The sequence below is a fragment of the Struthio camelus genome, chromosome 13 (assembly GCF_040807025.1).
Source record: "Struthio camelus isolate bStrCam1 chromosome 13, bStrCam1.hap1, whole genome shotgun sequence".
Taxonomy (NCBI): domain Eukaryota; kingdom Metazoa; phylum Chordata; class Aves; order Struthioniformes; family Struthionidae; genus Struthio; species Struthio camelus.
Window position 1 is genome coordinate 5705814 of NC_090954.1, and position 24994 is coordinate 5730807.

At 46.5% G+C, this 24994-nt stretch overlaps 1 protein-coding gene across 6 annotated transcripts in view; it reads right to left on the bottom strand.

The window, feature by feature from the left end:
- Positions 1-24994, bottom strand: part of KLHL3 (kelch like family member 3) — a 67151-nt gene that overhangs the window by 24609 nt on the left and 17548 nt on the right. For 3 of the 6 annotated variants that reach the window (XM_068959250.1, XM_068959248.1, XM_068959249.1), the window contains exons 2-5: positions 18999-19115; positions 15962-16068; positions 10431-10552; positions 1814-1976 (exon numbers count right to left, since the gene is read on the bottom strand). In XM_068959250.1, coding sequence (XP_068815351.1) covers positions 1814-1976; positions 10431-10552; positions 15962-16068; positions 18999-19036 — 430 coding nt within the window. In that variant the 5' untranslated portion in view covers positions 19037-19115. Of the gene's footprint in view, positions 1-1813; positions 1977-10430; positions 10553-15961; positions 16069-18998; positions 19116-19546; positions 19690-23464; positions 23531-24994 lie in introns of those variants that run through there. The other 3 variants (XM_068959247.1, XM_068959246.1, XM_009670179.2) reach the window with 3 other exon arrangements.

Genomic DNA, 24994 nt, shown 5'->3' on the forward strand with positions numbered 1-24994 from the left:
TTGCCAAAAAGCAGCACTAGAGAGGCACAAGAAGGCATGACTTCCAGAGTGGAGCACCTCAGAGATCTCACCTGGACAATGCCTTACCAACATCAGCACTTGGGTTTCCCCTGTTATGGGCCCCACTTAAGTTTCCTGGGGACCGAAACGCCCTAGCTAAGCCAAAGACTCTTGACTAAAAACAGCAATATCTGGATAAAGCTTCGTGACCTGTGTTATGCTGGAAATCACATACAAGTTCTAATGAACTCTTCTGGCCTTAAATACTGGAGAAAAAGGAAATGCTCCTGACACAGCAATCTGCGTGTACTCTGACTTCTGGACACAATCTCCTATTCATTCTGGACTGGCATTTGGCTGTAGAAAGATATTTGATCTCTTCTTATTTGTTGGAAGCAAGCAAAACATTCACTGATTGGAGTAAAGTAAGAACTTGTGCCTTCTTGCATCAGGAAGGTCCTTCTACCTGCTAAAGTTATCCATTGGCTAGAACTAAGCATTTCCTAAGTAACTGAGCTCACACCATCACAGACTCTCGAGCTTCTGGACTTCTGTCTCCGTTCAATGCTTGTTACATAAACAACAGAGTGAAAAGAATTTTAATGGCATTTTTATTAATGGTGTTTCATTAACATTACACGGGCTATTGTACTAACTGGGACGTATGAAGGCCAATGAAACAACAAAGCAGATCTCCTAATTGCCAAACAACCAAATAAATATACAGTGAATGCACTGCTTGTTGGGTTAAAGATTGAACAGGGCCTGGAAGCAAGGATAATGAGACATTACAAGCAAGCCTTTACACAATTAACCGTTCCTTCCAGGGTACCTTTTCCTCCAGGGGATAATACAGCCAGAGCAGCTGAAAAGGTTTTACTTTTATTTGCAGGAGAAGAGGGGCGGATTTGGCGGGCATAGTTTTATTCCACTGAGCATACTTATGGTCCAATTAAAGAAAATAATGTACCAGGAAAAATGTTGCAGGACTGAGCAGGTGCTCCAGGAGACAGCAGGTGTGGTTTTGTCTACACAAACAGACAGAAAAGTAGAAAAATGAACTGAGTAGAGAAAACCACCAGTTTCTCCCAAGAAGAGATCAAGGGTAACCTTCCTCAAGGAGACTGGAAAGCGCAGGGGAGTTGAGAGCATGACCCCACATGGAGCAGCTTCACATTTATGCCTTAGAAGAGGTATGCAGAAAAGCAAAGAGGTATGCAGAAAAGCAATTGCCTGAACTTACTTATTGCAACCAAGCACATCCACTGTCAAGGAAGCAAGCATTTATGGAAGCGTTAAGGAGCACATCCACCCATGGTGCAAGTGGCTATTGCTCCACTGATCAGAGGCTCAAATTTTAATGACAATTTGTTTTAGCTGAGCGTTCCTGCTCCCACCAAGATTTAATTTTGCCTAATGCTAATTACTCCTAGAATGCACAAATTCACAATCATTTCTTACGGTTGTCATGGGCCAGCATACAAGAGGAAGACACCAGCACGGCAGCATGGCTTGCGCTGCTGAGCAGGCAGCCAAAGAGCTTATTAGGAATACATCAACGAAATAGTTTGTAGACTGGGACCAGAGAAACATATTTTACCTCCAAGGTTTCCCCTGCGACCAAACTAAATCCCACAATTTGCGACTTCATAAAAGTTACAAGTCTGCAACCCGATAAAGTATTCCATTCCACGTTCCTTCTAACATGAGAAGTACAAAGAGCTCCACCTGGATTTGTTGATCTTGCCCAACTCATCAGCCAACACTACCCGGAAAGAGGTTGCACTCTGCAAATGGACGACCCTTTCCTCACCTGCATAGGCGTTTGCCTGCTGCAGAAGTTCGGTACACGCGTGCACATCTGCAAAGGCTCGAATTCCAAGGCAATTTGTGGGATGCAGTTGGGACTGAAGAAAGTCGCAGCAGTTTTTTCTAACATCCATCAACTGCAATAAACTAGCAGCTGGCAACAAAACCTGAAAAGGCAAGAAAGGGGAATTAAGAGTTACCAACAGAGAACGTTTGATTCCCAACTTAAACAAATAAGGTGTAATTTCCCTTTACACAGGGACGCGTCATTGTGAGGTGTAAAAAGGAATATTCAAGCTTGAGCACTATCTAAATGCAGAAGCTCCCCCCTCCCTGCCCTGAAAGACGGAAATAGCTTTATCATGTGGATCTCTTCTCATGTCTTCTCTCCTGAAAGACCTCAAGGGGAGCAAGGGGAGTACAAAACAAGCAGCCATGGACACACCTGAATTTCTAGTTTTGCTCCAGGTGGGTCTAGCACAGAGGGTTTTTTCCTTTATATTGTCTACGTGCTTACCCTCACATTCAAAGCCCATGCAAGCCCACTGCTTTATACTTTCAAAAGCAAAAAGCCTAGGGCCTTCACATTTCCAACAAAACCTTGTTGGCTCGTGAGCAGGGGACCCAAACTGCCACATTAAAGAGGGACTTCTCAGCAACCTCCAGCCAGTTTTTAGGTACAGCAAGGCTGTCGTGAAAGATGGCATCAACTCTGGCCATTTCGGTCCTGTGCTTCACGACCGCACCTGCAAATGGGGTGCTCTTTTGCACTCGTAATACTAAAGTGTAAAAAGGGGAGACAAATTGGGTCAGGAAAGCGACATCTGCTAGAAAGAACATCTCTGAGGCCAGTGAACGAGAACAGGAAGTAAAAAATAAAGTCAGTCTGGATGTTGCCGCTCATGACATCAGCGATTTCCTTTCTTATGTCTTCCAGCAACCGCAGACATTTCTTATTCCAGCTCTTCTACAATTTTGGCTGGTTCACGCATGTCCTTCTAACCAGGCACCTGCGCTCACCGTTTGAATGCAGATTTCCGGAAAATTATTCCCGACTGAAAAAATAAGTGGCTGTTAAACAAAACAAACGGGTTAACAATATTCACTGCCCTGAACTCAGTGTGTGGCAGAGAAGGGGGAAAAGATGTTCTTTCACCTGCCTCCTGCCACCTCCCCCCCACGCTCCTGTCGCCCATCACAGGAGAACTGCAGGGAACTCTCAACCTGCCCCCAGGTGTTTTCTAAGCCACTGATGCATTCTAAAATCCAACCAAGCTGTAGGATTTTGCAGTCACCCCAATAGGCAACAATAAAATAAAGAAATCAATTAACCTACAAGCCCATTTTGGCTCAAGCCTCTTGATGCCAGGAGGAGATTAGTTTGTGCTCTTAATTAAATCAAGATAACAACGCTCCTGCGTTCCTGAAACCTAGTGGTGAGCAACTTTCTATTCTAGCTGAAACATCTCCTTCTATCAGCAGAAAGGCAAGCACCTGACTTGCATTAGAAGTCAGACCCCTGCAAACCCTCTATGGCAATACATGTGCCCAGGCTTCCTCCCCACAGTCCTCAGCGACCAAGGGCGCACCCACGCAAACGCAAGCGCGTTTTGGGACACTGCCTTTAAGACAGAGGCTTCTCACTACTGTCACTGACCACCTGCACAGTACAGCCTCTTGGACATCCTAAAGCCACTAGTATAGTCTCACGCCGGCTGGACAGATCAGAGTAGAAGGTGCCTTACTCCACTGTAATCGATGGGAAAGAGGTATTTTCATCTAATACTTTTTAAAAGTAGGATATAAATAGCCTATCAACAGATGAATAGATTTTCTCTTTTCATTTCCCAGCTGAACATCTCACCACTCATCTTGTTTTTTTTTACCAGGGAGGGCGAAAAGCAAGCAGAGGATATCCGCTAGCACAAGGTCTGTTTCCTTCAGAAATAACAAGAGGAAATGCCCTGCCTAAATATGTAGCAGGACCAAACTGCAGCTCCACTACTATCCAGGCAAGTTTCTTCATGTGGGTCCAAATCTGGCTCTTAATACTCGATTTCCAACCACTGTGAACACTATTTAGAGAAAGCATATATTGGTCTGCTGGCTTCTCTACTAGATTAGCCTCCTTACCAAAATCTAATTGCCTTCTGAAACCATATCAAAATTATTTACTACTTCTACTGAAATTGACTTCTTTGCTAAAAAAAAAAATTTATGTTCAGAACTCATCTATGATACTAAACGGCAATAATGATTTATTTTACCAGAAGTGCTCTCTCACTCAGCAGACTCTATACCTATCTCAAGTTTTACAGAGCGTTGTCTCTGCAACCAAATACTATTATAAATCTTTAAACTAGAGGCATCTTCTAACCAAAACCCAGGAAGTGATCTGTGCTGCTGTGAGAATCGTCCAACAATCAGGCATTAACGCTGGACTTTAGAGACCGGGGTTAGTTCCCTGCTCTGCCACAGCTCTCCCCGTCATCTTAGGCAAGAGGCAATCTTCATGCCACCATCTCTCCTCCGTAAAACGGGGAGAATTACATTTCCCCAGGGCAGGAAGGGCTGCAAGAACAGCTTATAAACTGCTTTGACAATCTGGTCAGACTGGAAACCAAATAAGGATTTAGATGTTAGCCTAAGCAGCACATCCACGGCCACAGCTGGGGCTGAACACCTGCACAGCCAGCAAGACCCTTCTCCAGCAGCTTCCCAGGGAAACGGTGACCAGAGAAACCAGTGGATCTTGCGCCTGCAAAGCAGGTTAAATACATGCTCTTAACTGAACAGCTCCAGACTGCAAATGGAACAGAGATAAAACTCCACTAAACGTGGTTTTTAGCATAAGGCGACCAGGCTTTGTCACCCCCCAGCTGCTATGCAGCCAGCACTGAGGGTGAAGAACGGCGCTTCTATTTCAGCTCTGCCCGGGGTGAAACGGCAAAGGCGGGAGGCATTCGTGGCAGGATGAGAGCCACAAAACGTCTCCGGGAGCTGACGTAAGGAGGGGTACAGAGGCGAGAGAGAAAACAGGAGCTGCTGGCAACGTCGCCTGCTCAGTCCTAATCTACCTTCTCCAACTTTAGAGCACAGCACTGCTGTAATACATAAAAGAAGGCATTACCGCTGTTGAGAGGGCTCGCTAGTACTCCAGGGGGGCAAGGGGTGATGCTAGGCAAGGATCTTTTGCAGAAGGGAGAAAATAGCCCCCATTTATTACAGCTCCTAAAGCTGAGCTGAAAGGCTCCGTGCCTTGCCCTCGGCTTTTACTTTCCACAGTTACAGCTTTCAGAGAGAACGGGGGGAGGAGAGATGAAATGACCCACTCATCACCCCTTTATTTTGGCAAAATCAAAACCGCATCTGTCCTGGATACACTCCTTCCTTTGTGTTGAAGCTGTTAAGTCCTCGGGGTAAACCTGAGGTGCAGGATGCTTCTGAAAAGGAAGTACTACAGATTTTAAGTTTTCTTCTCCACTTCTTAAGCCATTTATTATTACTATTATGTCCGCAAAGCTGACAGTTCCAACATCTATTTCCCCTGAGCAGCTGATTTCTAGACACATTTTCCATCTTCTTTCTGTACGAGACAGTCTGTGGCTAGTACAGAAGGACACAGCAGACACGCAGTGTCCTGCACTTCATTAGCAGAAGTTTAATTGTGAAATCAGGCTAATCAGGACTTGTCACGGGGAATCATTACAACCCTAATAGTAATGACTTTCTTATTTGGGAGTGTAACTCTCAGGTTGCCTGCAGGCAATTAAGTGCCACCAGTAAGGATCTGTGCCCAGAGACGCACTGAAGGGGGACTGCACCCAAGGTCTGCAGCCAGAGCTCTGGGGTCTTCACCAGAGCTCCTCAGAAGATGAAAGGCCTCCTCACAAGTCTCCTCGTTCGCCGTAACGACCAGCCCGATCACACAAATCGCCTGATCTCCACAGGCTTCAGCACAATTTATTTTCCGAGATGAACACACCAAGAAGCTTGTGCGTCCTCTCAGAGGCCGACGCGCACACAACGCAACACGGATGTTTTCCGTGTTGGGCTGCCTGCCTCCTGGTTTCCGGATGGGGAAAGCAGTGGTTTAGTCTCAAATGGGAACCCAAATGAATCATTTGCACAATTCTTTGCCCTCCTGACTTCATTAATAGGCTCTTTAAAAGTAAAATGTTCAGCATAGGCTCAGGAGAACAACTTGTTCATGGAGAGGAACCCCACACGCACAACTGCTTCAATTCTTGAGTCACTCAGTCCCAACCTATTTTTCAGTAACAGCTGTTGAATTTTATCATCAGTTTTCTGTGCTTTCCTCCATCACATTTGCTCATGGATGAAAAGCCTTGTTTTTACAGCCTAAGTAAAAAACACCTCTCTGAATAACAGGCACTCTCAGCCTACATCCCACCACCAGCTCAACAGCAGCCCATTGTGCTCCAGCACTGTTGGCGCAAGAGCTCTCAGGCTCTTATTCACTGCAACACATCTTCTGCCAAGCACACACAAAACCACGCAACAAGGACACAGAGATCCAGCAAAAGCAGCTAGCTATTCACCTGCTTCAGAAAGATGGTAGTGTCGACACCTCCAAGCCTCCAAAGACATGGCAAAATTATTTTCTAGCACAATCTTGGTGAACTCTGCCTGCTCCCTAAACGTCAGCCCCAGCATAACAGCTTTGGGCCTTTCACAATGTTCAGGTCAACGCTCAACAAGGTCACGCAGCTCTGCAGAGAAAGCTGGTGGCACTTTAATTCCCTAGTCGGGCTGCACTTCAGCTCTGCTCAGGAAAGTCATGTTGAGCCTTTTCTCAGTTGCTGGACTTTGCTCCCATTGCTCTTCACTGAACTGGCAGGTTTGACATCAGTGGTGGAAAGCAAGCAGCAATGCAGCCATTTCAGCTTCACAATCAAAACCTAACTGAAAAAGCCAATGAATTGGTATGTGAAAACAGCCAGCTTTTACGTACAGATACATAGTAGCAGGCCCTGGGCTCTGCTGAGATGTAAGCATATGGTTTCCACTGAAGCCAACCAGGGCTGCACAAGAGCATCTGTGAACCTCCCCAAGTTGCTCACTTCAGTTTTCCTCACTTTTACAGAAACTGCACAGTACAATTCTCTTCCCAATAAACTTATCAAGCTCCATCTTCAAATCAGATTTTTTTTGGCATGCACATGAGTCAGATGTCTTTACAGCTACCCTGATACGGGGGGCAGAGAGGAACAGCAGAAGACAGTGGGGACAGAAATTCCCAAATGGGTTTTCCTCAGACGAGTCCATGACAGCCACGGAGACAGAAGTTCTTCCTCTGCCCCACGCCTTCTGAACAAGTGGGGAAATCCCAAACGCGTGTTCAGAAGCAAAACACCTTTCAGCTCAGGAGACTTTCTACTCTCCACCATCCCTGAACCATTCTACTACCAAGTCTATTGCCTTGAAATCCCTCTCTTAAAACAAGGCTTCGACGCATAACGTAGAATTGAGCTGATCCGGGCAATTCTTACCCATGTAAATGCCAACAGAGAATATTTTCTACCACGCTAGCTCAGTGCTTTTCTTCACAGAGCTAGGGTGGACCAGAAATCCTCTTCAGCTGCAGGCTTGGGACATCACCTTGAGGAGAAATTGCATGAACTCCTCAGTAAATCACTATACAGGTGATCACTGGAACCGCCTGTACAGACCTGGCCCCTCGTCTCCACATCCTTCCTTAGGTTAAAAAAAAAAAAAAAAAAAAAGCAGCTGGACGCCGCTTAAAATCTGAGTACGCTCGGGAACATTCATTCCCTCACTCCCATGTCACCTTTGCTGCTAATCTTTTTCTCACCTCAGTTCTGCTCTCATTTCATTCCGCCCACTGACAAGATCCTGTCTTTTCATTTACTTGCCTGCTTTGGTAGCTTGGCTACATCTGCTCAGTTAACGTTAATGTTAATCTTTTCTCTTGTAATTTCTATAAAGAAATTAATTGGCACCTATACCCAGAAATTGCTTCTTCCAGCCGTTGAGGAAGTCTGCAAAACTGTGCATTAAATACACCGCGGCCCTGCTAGAAAGTCAGGGCTCACACCACAGCAGTAGGAGAACTCAGGAGATACCAGCAGGGGAAGGAGAACCTCCAGCCTTGCTCAAGCAAGATGGCAAACAAACATTTCACAGTGGGAAAAAAAACTCCTGAAACAACGCAAACCGACAACATCAAGGCATCCTCCCCACTGGACAGCTGACTGGTGCTGTACAGCAGGATTTGTGGCAACATAAAAGACCAAAACTGCTCACTTCTCCCTAAGACTGATATTGCTAATCCAAACTGAAGGCTGCGAGAGTCTGAACACCTCGTTATTCGTGTCCTGATGTGAACCTTTCCAGTGATTCAGAATATTCTTTTCTGTAAACTCTTTCTGTGGCCACACGACAAACCCTACAGTAGATTATTAAGCTATTTATTGTGTTTTGGTCAGTGGCAAAATACCTGGAGACAGGATGGAGATGTCTCTTCATACCTGCTACTGATTGGTTTCTTCACCAAATCATATTAATTAAATTCCACAAAATACTTTCAACATGGATATTTTTAAATACACAATAAATTTTAAAGTAGCCAGTTAATCCTGTTTTAGATCAGCTTCATTTCTTAGCTTTCATGAATTATCTTACCTCTAGTCTAAAGAGTTATTCACAGAGTGGTTATTTAAATTAATCATGTAGAGAAAGGGCCTGCTCTATTAGATCAGGAAAAAATTCTATTCCTAAACCTCAGTATTCACCAGACTCTTATTTTTGATCTTACCGTAAGAAAGATGGGAGTCAAAATACAAAGACAGGGCTCTTTCTTCAACTCTCTATACACCCTTAGGCCATTAGAAGGTAGACTATGGTTAGGTTTTACTAGAAAATGTTCCTTTCTGTTGGAATAGAAAAGGTTACACCCCGACTTCTTGGGGCATGTCTATCCTGCCAATTAAGAGCAGGACTGAGTTGGCTCTCAGGCCGGATCCAGCTCCCGCATGCTGTTTACATGCGGGTGCAGCTGTAGTTGAGCATTTAAACGCTTGCATGGGAAAAAAGCTAGGGCATGCCTAGTAACTGAAAGCAAGTTTCAGTCAATCCAGACTGATGGGATCCAGAACGCCAGATGGTATCCCGAGCTCTGCGCTTCCCACGTGCCGAGTGGGTGCTTCTAGGCCAACCAACAACCAGCAGGGTAGAAGGAAAGCATACGTTTCAGATGACACATGGATATAGTCTTCATACTTTCTATAGGAAGAAAAAACAGCTTGACAGCATGCAAATACCATTTTTCTTTCAGCAGTGGAAGATCCCAGAGGTCCAAAGAACTCCGCCCTGCTTTGCTGCTATGAATTACAGAAGTAATGTAGTATCTCAGCTCCTTATGATCCTGCATATACACCGTCATTAAAGGTGGGCTACACACTGGACAACTAGCCCAAGTGACCTGCAGCTACGTTTGAACCCTCAGCTTCTTGCTGTACGAACACCACCGGTGTGTCCTCCCTGTCAGTATCCCAGCTTAGAGCCCCACTTGCAGCCTCACTATAGGGTCACCACGGTCCGTACTCCTAGGAGGATGCAAACAAGCGCCAGGCTCAGAGCACAAATTAGAACACGCCAGGAAGTCAAGTCTGTAAAACTGTGGGGCACAGAGGGAGAGAAAGGACACACAGATTTAGACTACAGCGAATGAAATAGGGCTTAGACCAGAAGGTAGACTTATCTCAGAGTTTTGCCCAAGATCATGCCGGAAGAACACGTTACAGGTGAGCAAGCACCTGAACCTGTGCCTTCTCCAAGGGAAGGGAGAGAGAAGGGGCTCAAAGGGGCTCATGTCCCATATGCAAGAACCACCTGATTTCAAGCAGTAAAGGGCTGAAACCGTAAAGACTACTGATACCCTGTCCAACATCCAACTCACAAAGAGAAAGACAACCAACTCAAATTACCACTTGCAAACAAAAACAGGGAATAACTGAATAGCACGTCTGCACACAAGCTCCCAGCACCCTCTTCAGAATCCAGTGACTAAGTGTACAGCTCTTTTGTTACGATAAATACAAGTACAGTCAAAGAAAAAGCCTTACCAGCTTATACACTGCCACAGCCGTGCAACACGGACAACAAAACAACTTTCCTGAACATCCTGCTTTATCTGTAGACTGCCTTTCAATTACTCTTTCCACTTTGAGACAAATATTTACCTCGGAGAACTTCAAGACGGAGCGCACACATACAAAGAAAGGAAGAATGCTTTCATTTTAACAGTATTTTCTACTCTCAGCTCTGCCAAACAATTCAAACTATCCAGAAGAATGTAAAAACTAACAGCCAGATTCTTCTGCCATGACCTTAAAACAGTATTTGACTTGCTGCTTGTTTGAGTATATTTTGACCTTCGACAGACTGACCCACAAGTCATCAGAGCTCCTCGGAAGGTAAAGTGCCTCAAGACTAAACAGAGAGTGGAAGCAGCTCTTTTCAAGCTCAACCTTTTACTTTCTGCAGCCTGAAGAGATCACTCACCCTCAAAGTACCCGTACCTTTAAGTTTCAAGCTTTTTACTCCAGTTTCCAAGGAAGTGGTTGAACCAGACTTACCTGCACATTCTCTTCTGTGACCTCTATCTCAGCTGTGTAGATGTAATCAATCAGCTTCCTCAGTGTTTGCCCATCAACATCTTTTATTTCAATCTTCTTGGCTTTACTTTCAGACATGTCTCCTGAAATTCATTTCAAAAGCACAGTTAGAGTTTGCTTTGAAAGTCCTCTTTTCAGGTCCTTGCTCCCAGTGCAACCAGCCTATATTCCTGGTATCTCACTGAGAGACTACCTTGACACCCTCCCTCACCATCTAAGGGTAACTAGCAAGATTCTCAGAAGCCTCTTAATGCCACCTAAAAAACATCTCATACATTTAGAGACAGCGATGTAAGTCAATAAACTCAATAGGTTGATTCAGAGGAAGCTAGATAAATAACAACTCCAGCCAAATTAAAGCAAACAAGTTTCCCTGTGTTTAGCCAGCCTACCCCATGCTGCGAGCTCTCCTCCTGCTCCATGACGTGCATGCCGCTCCACAGCCCATAAACCTTTTCTGATATCCCTCTTAACAGCTGGAATTTGTATAGACATACAGCTGAGAAAGTTGCCATAGCTAAACGAGGGTGCTTGGTGGTACACCCTACAATAAAGGTAAATTAGCTCAACCCTTTTTCTTTAGGAACTACCTCAAAGGAAAACAAGTGTGCATGTCCGCAGTTACAGTCAGTGTGCTGCAAGTTTCTCTCCCATATTATCCTGTGGTAGCCTGCTCATTCGATTATGCCTTATGAAAGGCATCTGTGCTAAAGATGTATTGCTCATCTGTCCCCTTCCCAGCCTCGCACCTCAGAGGCAGCCTTTGGGATGCCAAACCGCATCCCTTCTCCAAATGCATAACTTAAACCCCAAAAAACAAACACAAAAACCCACACCCTATAAGTATACAAGCAAAATCCATATCTGTCTAAAAGTCTAGGCGTGAACCTTATGCTTCCTGCGCACCTTCCCCATCCCTGTTATGGCCATCGTTGAGCCCAACACTGTGCAGGAACCATGGCAGGTACCCTGCGTGTCCTAGGAGTATCTCAAGGTAACAAATGCATGTCGCGGGAAGGACATGAAAGGGCTCCCAGGGCTCCCCCTTTTAATGTCCACACGCAGCAAGCGACACCACACGTTCCAGGTTTTAATCAGCAGAATCTCAGGGAACCACAGAAAAGAAAGAACAAACTCCAAAATGGAAGAAAGCGATAAATGCCAAAATAAAGCTAAACAAAGGAGAGCTTGAAGAAATGTCAATTCTTAAACCAGGGCATGAATAATCACTGCTTTAAGAAATCTGGTGACTCAGTATTGCTGTGGGATTAAGAGGAAAAATAGTTTCTGCAGCCTATGGGAGAAGTAATTACAGCCTACACCTCTGTAAAGCACACGGCAAGACGTGGCCAGGCACATTAAGCGCACAGCATAGGGCACAGAGTCAGATGCTAGAGGGGGGCCAAGCTTGAGCAAAATCTGCATCCTGGGAATTAAACTTTGCTGGCTTCACTTATGCCAGTAAATAGGTAAACAACTGGAGCGGAGTCAGACCACAAGTATCAGAAAGGCCAACGGCATCTTATGGGAAAGGTAAGCGGGAAGAGTGTTTGCTCCAAATTCCATTTTTAAAATTAAATAATACAGTTTTATCCAGAGAAGCACATAAATACAAATGTACAAGTACAAAGGGATAACTGACCTACATTTGTGATGCCTTCAAAGCAAACAGGACTTTTATAATTGATGGAATAAACATCATCTCCTTCACGCACTTCCTCCCCCCAAAAAACCAATCTCCTGAGATGAGAGAGGGATTCTGAAAACAGGCCGGGCGACAGCAGCCTAAACGGAGCCGGGAGCTGCTTTAAGGAGTTGGCAGGCGAAAGCCCCAGCCTTCATCCGTGCGTCTGAGCAGGCAAGAAGCAGAGCAGAGCAGTGCCAGAGCACGGGTACGTTCACTGAAACCAGAGGGGCACAGGAGACACCCAGATGCACTCACGCAGCGATCGATAGAGAAATAGCTTGGAGGGACCGATCCGATATCATCATCTGCCTTTGTGGCGCCCATGTGACACAGCCAACAAAAATACAGGCTGTGTGGGCTTCTACACCCACCAGCAAGCTGCTAACCCTGCGTGCTCACGTCCTCCGCTCTCCTCCAGCCTGGTAGTACTGCCACGCGCGACCACAAAGCAGAGCCTCGCGCGCCGGGCACGGCGAGGAGAGCCGCGGGGAGGGGGTCTGGCCCCCCCACCCCGGGTCCCGCTGGCGGAACCGCGTGCCCAGCGCTCGTCCGAAGGTGCCGCTCCTGCCTCGTCTCCCGGGCCGCGGGGCGAGGAAGCGGCCGAAGGCGACGGGCGCGCGCTGAAGGAAGGAGCCGGTGGTAGGACAGGAGAGGGCAACCTGCGCTCCCACCGAGCTCTGCGCGCAACCATCAGTGCGACCATCAGTGCAACCACAGCCTCCAGAGCACCACCGCGGGCATCCAAATGACCGGGTGAACTGAGGCATCTCATCCTGCATCCCTTTTTTTTTTAAAAAAAAAAAAAAAAAAAAAAAAAAGCTTTAAAGGCAAAGAAAAAGAAAAGGTCAAAGCACTAGTGTCACCTGGGACACCTAAGGGTTGTGCTGAGAAACAAACTGGTGCAGGGCTTCACCGTGCAAGGTGCTGCGCAACCCTCGTCCCCACCCCTTCACAGGCTAAACGGACGCATCCTGAATACCCAGCACCGCTTTCTCTAGTCCCTCTTTACGCCTTTTTTTCCAGCCAGCTCCTCTTCCTTGCTTTGTCACAAGACAGACTACGCTCAAACCCTGTTTGCCCAGCGCAGCAGCTTGCCCGGCTCTGTGCTTCCTGCGCTCCCGCGACGCTTTCTGGCTCGCAGCTACAGCTTTTGTCGTTCTGCAAACCAGCGAGGGGAACGCACAGGCGAACCGGGCACCAGCGGTCCTTCGCGCAGCGGGGAGAGCGCTTTGAAGCGGTGCGCGAGACCTGAACGGGAAACGGCCGGGTCCCGCCGCCGCCTCCTGCGCCTCTCGCAGCAACGGTCCCATCCGCATCGCCGAAGCACTTGTTGCCCTTTCTGAAGTGATTACGGTTTCTTTCAAACGGATGGAAATTACTGCCGTCCATCATGCCCCCGGTACGGGGCCAGCAGTGATGCAGACCACCCTCCATCAGAAATGCTCTTAAAAACAAAAAAAAAAAACAAAAAAAAAACACCTGAAGGAAGGGGCACTGAAGTGAGAATTACCAGGTCTAGACCCTCCCACAGTACTGGAAGGTATACATGGAAGATGTGCCTATGTAGGTCTCCCCAAGGCTATTTTTAAAAGAAATGCCTAACCAGAGGACACAAGGCAGTATAGGAAAGATCATAAGGTCATCACAAGGTCATTCATTAATTCAAAGCCAAACCTGATCGCGAGACAAGGCCTGCAGAGCAAGCATCACACAAAGGGTTGCTGGTCTCAGGTTGGTTCCTACCGTTCACAGCTTTATGCCGAGCTTTATGCTCTTCCCTTCCCTACCTTGCTCCCAGGTGCCAGAGGGATCACTCAGGCACCCGGTTCCCCCAGTAAACAGCTCAACCTGGCTAGGACACAGCGAGGCTCCACGCGCGAAAGCTGCTCCTGCCACTGTCAGCGCCGCACGCGTCCCGCAAACACACCCGCAGTGCGACCGCCCCACAGCTGCCAAGTCTCATTTCTCATCTGCAATATAAGACAGCCCCCAACTAATAGTTAAGCTGTGATTTTAACACATCTCCCTCCTGCAAGCGACCTTACGCACAGCGGGAAGGAGATGAAGCACCCAACCCTTGCAAAAGGGAGACCCGGATCACCATAACTCAAGACCAGAAGCGAACCGAGAACTGGTCTTTGCATGATCCTCTGCTCAGAGCATTATGCAACAGCGGGAGAGGGCCAGAGCTGCCGGAGCTGTACCAGAGCCAGAGGTAGCCAGAGCAGCAGCCACATGACTGCGGTACCCGATTACTGTTTAACTCGCAGCGTGAAGCATTACCAGGCCCAGAGAAATCCAGCACAGACACACCAGCACAGCCAGGTGCAGCCGCTGTCCTGCTCAGATGACCTCCAAGCTTCAGAGGGCTTTCCCAAGAATTTTTACCTCTTATCACGAATGAGCATCACAAGGACTAGCAAATCCACTGTTAATACCCAACTGCAAGATGCAGTTTCAGCTGCCTGGAAAACACCAATACCTTCCGCCTTAGAAGTCTCACCAAGCAAATAAAGCCATCGGGGCCAACCTCAGATCTCATCTAACGTTCAGACATCTGGTTACACCTGAGCGTTGTATGCTTGTACAGATTCAAATGCCCTAATTGCACCCTATCCCTCTTTTTGCAGTCAAAATGTTATTCTTTCTTCTGCAGTTTCTGCCTGTCTCCATTACAGAGGGGAAAAAAGGACTGCCAAATGACAAGCTTTTTCCTGAGAAACACCGCATTCTGCTTCCAGCAAAGCAAATCAAATCGGGCCTAACCCCAAGGCTTTTAAAAGGAAGAGGCATCCACATAGCTCCTGGGTGTCTCTGAAACGGGCTTCCTCCTTGCCTAGGCCACAGACCAAGGAACACAAAATCAGAGCAAAACCTCACTTATGCACAGCAGCGCGTCAGGCTGAAGCCAAGGGACCGTAACAACCGTTCCCTGGAACGTGTAATCGTTCCCTTTGTATTTGGTTAAGTTAGTTCCAGTCCTGGCAAGGCAAGGAAAAGGCAAGGAAGCTAAGGAGCTCCCAAGCGGACAGAAACTTCACTAGAGAAACTCAGCATGTTGGTCTGGTCGTTCTCCTGTCGTGGTACTGGCAGTGCTCTTTTGGCTGCCCCCTCCGGGCACAGCCTCTGAAGAGCACCCCCATTACGGATCACACAATCAGAGCACGAATTTTGTCCTCTTTTTCCCTTCCACGCTGGGGTTGCATCTGCCATTACTACAGAGAGGGCTGCAACAGCGGACCCTGCAGAGCTAATAATACACAGCAGGACCAAGAGAACAACAGTGTTATTTCGGGCAGTAGCAAAAAGTGCCATTGGAGATTAAACATCCGTGACTGTGAATAAGCATCTGCAGGGCTAGGCCTTGAAACTGCAGCTTCTGTGCCAGGACCTTCTTTGATGTGCACTGTGATCTTTTAGGGCATGGCACACGTGCTTGATATTAACAACATGTGTTTTCATGAGTTCGAATTTTTTTTAAGGAGAGAAAAAATAAAAAAGAACCAGTGAGCCAAACCTCATAGTAGTCACCCTGTGACCCATATGCTACAGACTCCCTCATACCCAAGGACCCTGCCTCACTGACCCTACCTCAAGGAAATTAGCCAAAAGATGACCAAGATCATCCATCAAGTGTAACAAACTGCAGACCTAACCGTGTTTCTTCTCTTCCAAGGAAATCCTGTCTATAGAGGCCCATGCCTACTTCCTTTGCTGCAGGTCCTTCCAGAGACACAGTTACAAGTCTCAGAAGCTGCAACGGCCCATCCAGCCACAGTGCAGTGATTGCTGTAGGGAAGAGTACCTGTAAACATGGCACAAAAATAAGGGCTGCAGGCCGCAAGGACCACACGGTGGGCTTCCATCTCCACAGTTTCAGCCACAATCACCACATCACAGAGGAGCCGCTTGCTGGAAAAACACCAGAAAAGACAAACATCATTTCAGAACTCCTGGTCATGCAAAAAGCTATGTCAGTACACCCTGAAAAAGTAATCCAAAATCCTACCACTTCAGACAAGGTACCTGAGCCATAATTAGATACTGAAGCTTCTGCCAAACCTCAGTGGAAGCTCCTTTTAGCCTTCAACTACCAGCTCCTGTCAGTGTTGGCCTACAGAGCAAATCCTGCATCTTTCCAGGGCTGCAGCCCTGCTTGCTGTGGAGCTGTAGCTGGTCTGCTTCAAAAGAAAAAAATCTGGTAAAGCCGAACTAGACATACGTGCTGCCCAAAGAACAGATGGGTAAAGGGACTGCCTCCATCTCTCAAAAGAATAGGGTTTAGAGAAGGTACAAAAGAGCTTAAGCGTTTGGGTGCTACCTCGAGGCAAGTCCTGATAGGTCTCTAAAACAAGACAGAGCAAGGGAATATGACTTTGTACAGCGTTCAGAAAGGTGGAGCAGAAAAAGAAAGTTGTCTCTGCACTCTCTTCCTAGGTCAGGCTTGGTACAGAAACGCTTGGCCCTACAGCCCACGAGCTCCCAAACATCAGTTCTGTCCTGCCTAGCACAGAGGGCTTCCCATGGTTCTCCCAACAAGGAACAGTCAATCACTAGAGTTTATCAGTGGTCCTGATAAAACTTAAGTTAAATGCATGAATTAGGCTGGGATTAAGAGTCAATGAGATAAACCAAGGGGTTCCAGACAGAAACTAACACTTTGAGATCCCTCACTGACTCATTGTACAGCTTTGGCAAAGTCACTTCATTAATCCGTGACCTTTCCTACCAGTTCCGTGTATGTCTTTTGAGGATTCATTAGTTAATGTTTGCACAGGACTGCTGAGATGCAGACAGCTAGAAGTGCTCAGCCTCCCAGTAAGTTGGTTTAAGATCTCTGAGCATACAAATGCAAAAAAAGGGGTGTTCTTTTCAAATGTCAAGCCTGAAAACAGATCAGAGACAGTAAATCTAGATGTTGCCTTCTCTTCAGAACTGTTTATCACAATGCTGCATTTTTTTTTTCTTTAGAAAACTGCACATCAACTACACACAGAGCTTCTAAGGGACTAGGTACGTCTCCCTCCTCTCCTCCATGCACTGAAATAAACAAACACTGTTTGTGAAACAGAGGGTTACAGTTTGAACATAGGGAGAGAGTAAGCAGGAAAAGATGGTCTGTTCTCTACTCTTCCCCAGTTTAGAATGGATGATGGTAAGTAGAGAAATTTTTTAATGGTCACTCAGTGAGGGTCTTCTCCTTCCCTTCAGCTTATCTATATTCATCTAAGGTATCTCTCATGAAAATTAATCTGATTTTTATTTGGAAGCTAAAAATTTCAAGTGAAAAACCTACAGCAAATAGGTTAAAGGTTTAGCAAGATTTCTCTAGACCTTCTAAAGGCATTCAATTTGAGGCACTATTATTCAAGGCAGCTATTAACACTGATTGTTGACAGCTTAACTGACCGCAAGTTCAATGCACAATACATGTAGACATGGGAACTCCATATTCCAGAACAGCAGCAGGAGCTGAGAAAAAGGAGCGCACCCAAGGGGAAAGTTAAAAAAAAAAAAATCCAACAGTAAACAGGTGCTTAAGGGCAGCTTCAACCTTAAACATTTTAACATTTCAGTATTGCACAAGATCTAGCTAAATACAGACACATTGTCAGTCTCCAGCTATTCCCACTACGCTTCAATTAACAAAGGAATAATAGTAGCACAATAGATTTCTGAATATAGCTGCACAAACCTCTATTTTCAGATCTTTTGCTCTCAGTACAAAGAGAGGACTAGAGGGATGCCAAGAAGAAAACATATTCAGCTTCACGTATTTGTTACAAAGGAAGGCTATTTCCATTTTCCTCCTCCTTATGCATCAGCTGAGAATCACTGTCAAACATCTACGGAGACGTTTCTAATCCTTCTCTGTGCTGGAGAACGTGTATGTTAGGAAAGTACTTAATCCACAGAAGAGAGGCGGCTATTACAGCATCTCTCGAGTACTTAGAGCATGCAGGAAGAGTGAAGTGTTATCTGCTTTCACCATAACATCTGCATAGCAAGGCAGCGCGTATGCTTATGTGCAGTGTTAGGAATATAGGAAATTTTTTTTTAATTGGGTTTTCAAGTCTCTGTTTGAATGGTTAAGGGCTCAAATGAACTAGCTGGAAAAAGGCTCACTAAAATTCTCTCTGACTCAGGGGACGATAACAGCCAAGAAACAACTCAGATTTAACCACGGCCACCACAGAGCTGATGCAAGGGCAAGGGTGTCTTAAAGAATGCCTTCACTGAGATTTTTTTTCAACCTTCCTCCTCCCTTTACCCACACAGTTGTGCAAAGACACCACAGTGTTCTCCTTTAACCAATATTAGGATTTAAAATTAGCAAATAGGGGTATGACCTCCTCCTAGGTTGCTTTTTTTCCTCCCCCTCCTACTTAAGAGGGCAAAGCCCAGAGTGAGTGACACCACTAGTCAACGAGAACAGGAACGGTACATTAATAATCCTTCGTCTGTAATTACGTGGTGTCTTAATGTCTGTAATATTGTTACTGGTTTTCAGACCATTAGCTCAGTTAAGAACACAGTTTACAGCAGAACTTGCTGTAAGTAATGGAAAGCACTAGATGAATTATCATTTATAAACAGAGCATATTGCTCAGATAGTGCTTCTGAGACACAGCTGTGTGGTTTCTGACGGAAAGTTAGGCAGGTGCGAGGCTGCAACCCAGCAAGGAACGGCCACGTTTCAACTGTCCCTTCCTACTTGTTTATTAACAACCTCCACGCAACCGCTAGCCGTGACAGAGATGGCACAGATTTCTTGCAAGTCCCCCAGAAGCCCTTCGGTTCTCATCAGACCGGAGGGGATGCCCAGTCGGTCGAAAGCGTACCTCCGTAACTCGTTCATGACCTTGAATGCCTTTCTCATGTGAGAGGGGTTGACCGTCACCGTGCGCTGCTCCTTTTCGTCTTCGGCTGCCTCAGAGGATCGGGAACTCTGCTTAACGCTAAAAATAGGGATTAGAAAAAGAAAAAAAAAGAAAAAAAAAAGGAATAGAAAGTTTGATTTAATGGCACTAAAAAAAATGAACCGTAAAACTGCCACGGAGGGCAGTGCACGCACGGAGTTATTTGTATGTCTGTCAGGCAGCCCAGGTGGGCCATACGCAGAGCATCAGAGAAGGCAGCTACCTCCGCAGGGACGCCGAAAGCCAACCAGCCCACGTTTCCATCAGGAACAGAAAAAAGCACCAAACACGCGAGGACAAAGCCCAGCCCTACAGGCTCCGGTCCAGGAAAGCAGAATAAGCGGAAATCCAAGCCAAAACATAATTGCCTCACTGAAGAGGAACAGACTTCAGCACTGGGAATTACGAGAGCACCAGGAATACCTTAACATCCACACAGAGAAACACAAGTTTAGTTTTCAAATTCCCACCTGAAAAACGCAGGCAGACATATATGACCTGTATCTCCTTCCACAGAGGAAAATCCAAAAAGGGCTTTCACAGCTCCCAGAGCATCAGCGTTACGGAAGCCCCTTCTCATTTCCACTCCAGAAATAGGTCTACTTAATGTCACTGAAACCTGTAGAAAGAATTATTAAACCAGAATTTCCTATCAGAACTGCACAGTATATAGGCAAAGTAAAATCAGATGCGCCCCATTACGTGCTGTGTTTAACCAGGCCAACAGGTGCCTAAGGCACAGACGCGTCCTCATTGCTTTGTGCTGAGCCCTGGCTCTTTATCCACAATCGACATAAGGTCGATATATCTACCTCTGTGATCTGAAAGCGTGTGAAATCACTCGGAGCTAAAGGTTTCCATCTGTGGAAAAAAAAAAAAGAAAAAAAAAATGCAGCACTTTACAGCGAGATTACTCATTGCTGAAATCCAGAGCCCATTCCTCCGACCTTCCAGCAGCCAAAAGCAAACAAGACAGGTCGAGCAAGGTGGTCCACGTCTAAGCGCAGCCCCAAGCGAAGGGCAGATCACCCTCCCCGCGCTGCCCGGCCCCGGACCACGCCGAGCTCCTCGCCTCCGCCACCTCGCGCTCGTCCTCCCTGGATGGGCTCGTCCTTCTTCCAGAAGCAACCCGCTGCACAGCGGCCAAGTTGCACGCGGCGGCAGGCACTGAGTTAGCACGGGTGAAAAAACAGGCAACGAAACAACCGGTTTTTCTGTGCCCAGGGCAAGCTGAACCCTCCCTGCTCCTGCCCGCGCCGCTAGCAGCCTTCACGCGCACGGAGCGGCCAACTGCTCGCTGGGGACGCTGCCAAATTCGGTTAAGCCTCAGTGATGTATCTATCAAAAGCCTGCGTTGAAATCTTCGGCCAAGTGAAATTCGACCGCAGCGTTCAAAACTGCAGCGTAAAGCCTTGCTTTTTAAACTGCCAAAGCTTCCCTCGCGGCGGGCCAGAGCCCAGCAGCGAGAAACGAGGCTCTGAAAGCGCGAGTAACTTCACTGAACTTTCGGTCTCCAAAGCTGAAACACCTACAGGAAGCCAAGAGAAAAGAAAAAAAAAGAAAAAAAAAAGTGAAAGAGGGAGGCAGCAGACACCTGCACGCAGGGCTCCGGGGTGGGAGCAGCTGGGCCTCCGCAACACGCTGCTTTCCCTCTCGTTCAAAGATTGACCTTACCCCATCCAAAAATCAACCGATGCAAACAAAAATCATGAGGTTTCTTTAATAAGAAAGACTACTACACCCTACTGAGATTTATTTAGTAGCATTTCGGCGCCAGAGAGCAAAGATTCGTATTGTCAAACTTTCCAGCCGGCAAGAGATGCAGGACAAAGGACGCGGCAAGTTTCACTGAACCCCAAAAGCAAATGTCAGATCGACCAGCCTCCATAAAGCTGCAACGCCACCAATATTGGTCTGTACGCTTTAAAAGCAAAAACCTTGCTCTGGAATTTTTAAAAAACGATTGACCAATTCCTCCTAAAGAGCGTGAAGAGCAACCTTTTAAAAACTGTCCTAAAAGACATTCTCACACTTGCTAGCACAGGTGGATTTCAGACTTTACCAAATACCTAAAGACTCACCATAAAAAAGTTCTGCAGATAGTCTGGTATACAATTTGATTCAAAAAAATCAGGATATGCTATTTAAAGTTTTTTCAAATGACTCACATAAAAAACATGTTAAAAAATTTAACAGCTAAGTGCCTTTAACTCATGCTTCAAAATGACTCAGCTTCCATAGATTTTTGTACCATTAATACAGTGGGGATGCCTTTCTCTGGAACAGTGATTTCACACTACCATACACATGCTCTCTGATACCACTGACACATTTCCACCATAAAAAGGCAAGGGCCTAAACTATCCAAGTAAATGCAATCTGCCACAAAGCAAAAACTACCCCGAGAGGAAGAAAATAATGCATTACATAACACTTTTCTGAGTATTCTCCTACAACACTAAAAATTGTTCTACTTAGGAATTACTCCACTATTTTATTAGCAGAACAAAGAAAAAGAACAAAGCTCTCTAATCAAAGGTACTGGCTGGGAACACCAGGACACGCAAGGGTCCCTCTCCTCCGTAATCAGATGTACTTTCCCTGGAGCACCTTTACATTCGAGCAGCGGCGTCCTCCTGCACCAGCAGGACTTGCCACCCGGGTGCCAAGAGCAATCTGTTCTATTCCTGGGCCATCCGAGGCCACGCGCTGACAACGATTTAGTTCCCCCGGGCTGGATTAATAACCTTGTTAGGGGCACAGCAGGATCCTCCCAAGATAAGCAAAGAGGCAGAGCGCCAGCCCCACCACCACCACCACCACCTCCTGCGAGGTCCTCATTTCAGCACTCCCCCCACATAAAACAAATGGACCTGATCTCAAAGTCCCAAATGGCATCAGGGAAGCTAATCAGAAGCCCCTTTACACCACTGTCCTCCTCTCCAAGACAAGACAGACACACTAGTAGGCCTTGGCCCAAGCTACCTGCAGGCACGTAGCAGGGCCTGTCTGAGCTCAGGCTGCATACCAACCAGCAAGAAGGTATTTTAAAAACCCATAACCCGTAGCTCTGCTGCATGCATGCATTAACTATAAAGTTGGGTTGCCTTAGTTACCAGCAGTAATTACAGATGTCTTTGTAGATTATGAGGAAGAATAAAAGCCTTCCTCTGAGCTAAACCGTCCCCTCAGAAAATTATTACTGTGCAGAGAGCTGGTAAACCCCAGGAACGAAAACGGTGACTCTGCCAACAATCAATTCCACCACTGGCTTCACTGGAGCCAGAAGTTCACCCTAAAGAAACAGCAGCTTTCAAATGAGCCTTCCTTCAGCGGTGGACAGGACGGGCTTCTGCTCACACTTCTGAGGGAACGTCCTCAGGGCTCAGCTCCTGACCTTCACATGGACACCACCAGCGTCTCTCCCACAGCTCGACCACGCTCTCGCGGCGGAGCTGCGTTGCACCACCCCAGGGCTGACCCAGGCACTGCCAGGCAATCCCGATCGCTCCAGGAGGAGGCAAGCCAGGACAGGGCCACCAAGGCTGGGACTGCTAGGACACCTCAGGACTCTGCTGCAGCTGCACGCAGAGGTCTGCGGTCCAGATTGCCTCGTACACATCGTGGAGCCCCTGGTGCTGGCGGAGGGTTGGCCTCCCGCGCACCACGGGACTCGTGGACCTGTGCACCTCCATGGGGTCGGACAGCCCCACCACCAGTGTCTGGAGCTACGGGAAGGGAGCAGCCACTGCAACGCCCGGCCAGGAGCCTTCAGGCAGGAACGCAGCCCCTGACACTGGAAGTGGGGTGGGTTGTTCATCCTCTCCAAGCACCAAGAGGCTTTTGCCGTCTGAGGCGGAGAGCCTCGCGCGCATCCTTCTCAGCGGAGGTCAGCAAAAAGTGCTCGGCTTAGAGAAATCAGTAAATGCACGTGCTGCTTTCCAAATGGCTCCAGCTTCCTGGGGTCCAAACGGTTTGGAAACCTGGCAGCCTCTTATGGCACACAGCACCCAGAGAAAGACAAACAGCGTGCAGTAGTTATCTTTTTGGTCTTTGGTACTGATGTTTCAGAAAGGACAGAGCCAAGGTTACTTGGGCGTCCTGAACTGGCCTTTCATAGCTTTCTGTTAACTGAAAAGTGGAGTGACATGTTAACTATGAACGTCCTAAGCCTACAGCACTTCTTTTGGGATGCACTGCCAAACATCGCTGTAGTCTTACTCTTAACTTTCTCACAGGTTTGACACAGTTCTGCTCTAAAAACCTAAAAGATACCCAATAGCTGTTCCTAGTCTTCAAAGCTTAAATGCTTCTGCTAAGACAAGTGAAGACCAAAATATTAATTTAGTCTTGACAGAATGCGGGGGAAAAAAAAAAGTAAGCTTTACCTTAACTGGAGCAACTTTTTCATGCAGAATCAGTAACTAAAACCATAAAGACTTTATGCCCGACGGTTCCATCCCTTGAGTCAGACAAAACAAAATAAGAAAAGGATGTCAGTGTGATGGCATATTTATAAAATCCCAACTTCTAGAATTTTCTTTGGGTCAATAGAAAGATATTAAAAACTGTGATTGAAGGAATCTAAACAGACAGATGGATTTGAGAGGATTTCAGAGAAATATTATCATTAAAATGTATTACAGGGAACATAATAGAAAGGTTTTTTGTTTTCATAATAATATTTATTTGCAATTTAGTTACAGGGTTTTTTTCAGTGCCTGAATCTACACTGAGACATCAGTTTAGTGGAATATGTAATTGGCAGATGACAGACCCCAAAAGGAACACTGATCTCAGAGGAGATCTCAGGAGAAACGCAGGCGCCGGGAATTACTGAGAAGAAGAGAGTTCTCTGACAATGCTGGAACCAACACAAAACGACGCAAATACGACAAGAACGTCATTTACCTTCTAAGGCAGGTATTGTATTTCTCAGACAAATAGTATGAAGAGATTAGCACCATTTAAAGGCACATTTAAAATTACAAGTTTTTTTTAGTTCTTTAACCAAAAATTCACATTCCTTTTTTTTTTTTTTTTTTTCCCTTTCCAAACTCAAACGCACCTTGCAAATTGAGAATCGGAGTGCACGCACCCAACCATACAGTGTTATGTTAACTCTCCAGGAAATAAACGTCCCTATCAGCAGGGGTAACGGAGTTGATCCTGACATAATTTCTTGCCACATGTGACTGTTTCAGGTTAACCTCCAGCCCGTCCCCTTCTGCAACTGCTTCTGTGCCTGCCCGTTACAACACAGGCACGTGACCCCACGGAGCAGATGTGACGGGTGAATTATCTGGATATTTAAGTTTTGGCAGGCTTGGAGGCCAAGACAGAGGTGATCCAAGCAGCAATCCCGAAATTAAAACGTGTTCCTTGTGATCTACAAAAGGGAGAAGCAATGCCATTAAAATCCAGGGGGAAATCTGCTGGCCTTAAGCGCACGTTTTGAGGCCACATATTCCAGCCGAAACGCTAGACAAAAGTACATAAAGGAGCACCAAGAGCAGCCACCCAGCCGGGCGAAGCTCTTGACGGGACACAGTCCTTTTTAAACCCAGGCTCAGGACTTTCCCGAGCCAGGCAGCTTTTGTGCAGTCCTACATAACACGCACTTTGAAAGAGGGAAGCAGGTGAATAGCGTGAACTTTTCTTCCTAAGAGCCAAATCCCACATCGCTACTCCCTGTGACCAGTTCGCCGCCTCCTGTCTCTTCTCTAAAACTAGAAACATAAGAAAGTTTGGGCAATCCCTTGCAGTTTCACTGCGTTCCTCACTTCTAGAGAGGGGCAGAGAACCTGCGATCCTTCACGCCCTAAAACCAGTCTCATACACACAGACGCGTATATATGCATACATCTATATGCATACGCATGCGTGTGCATATCTCTCCAAAAAAAAAAAAAACAACC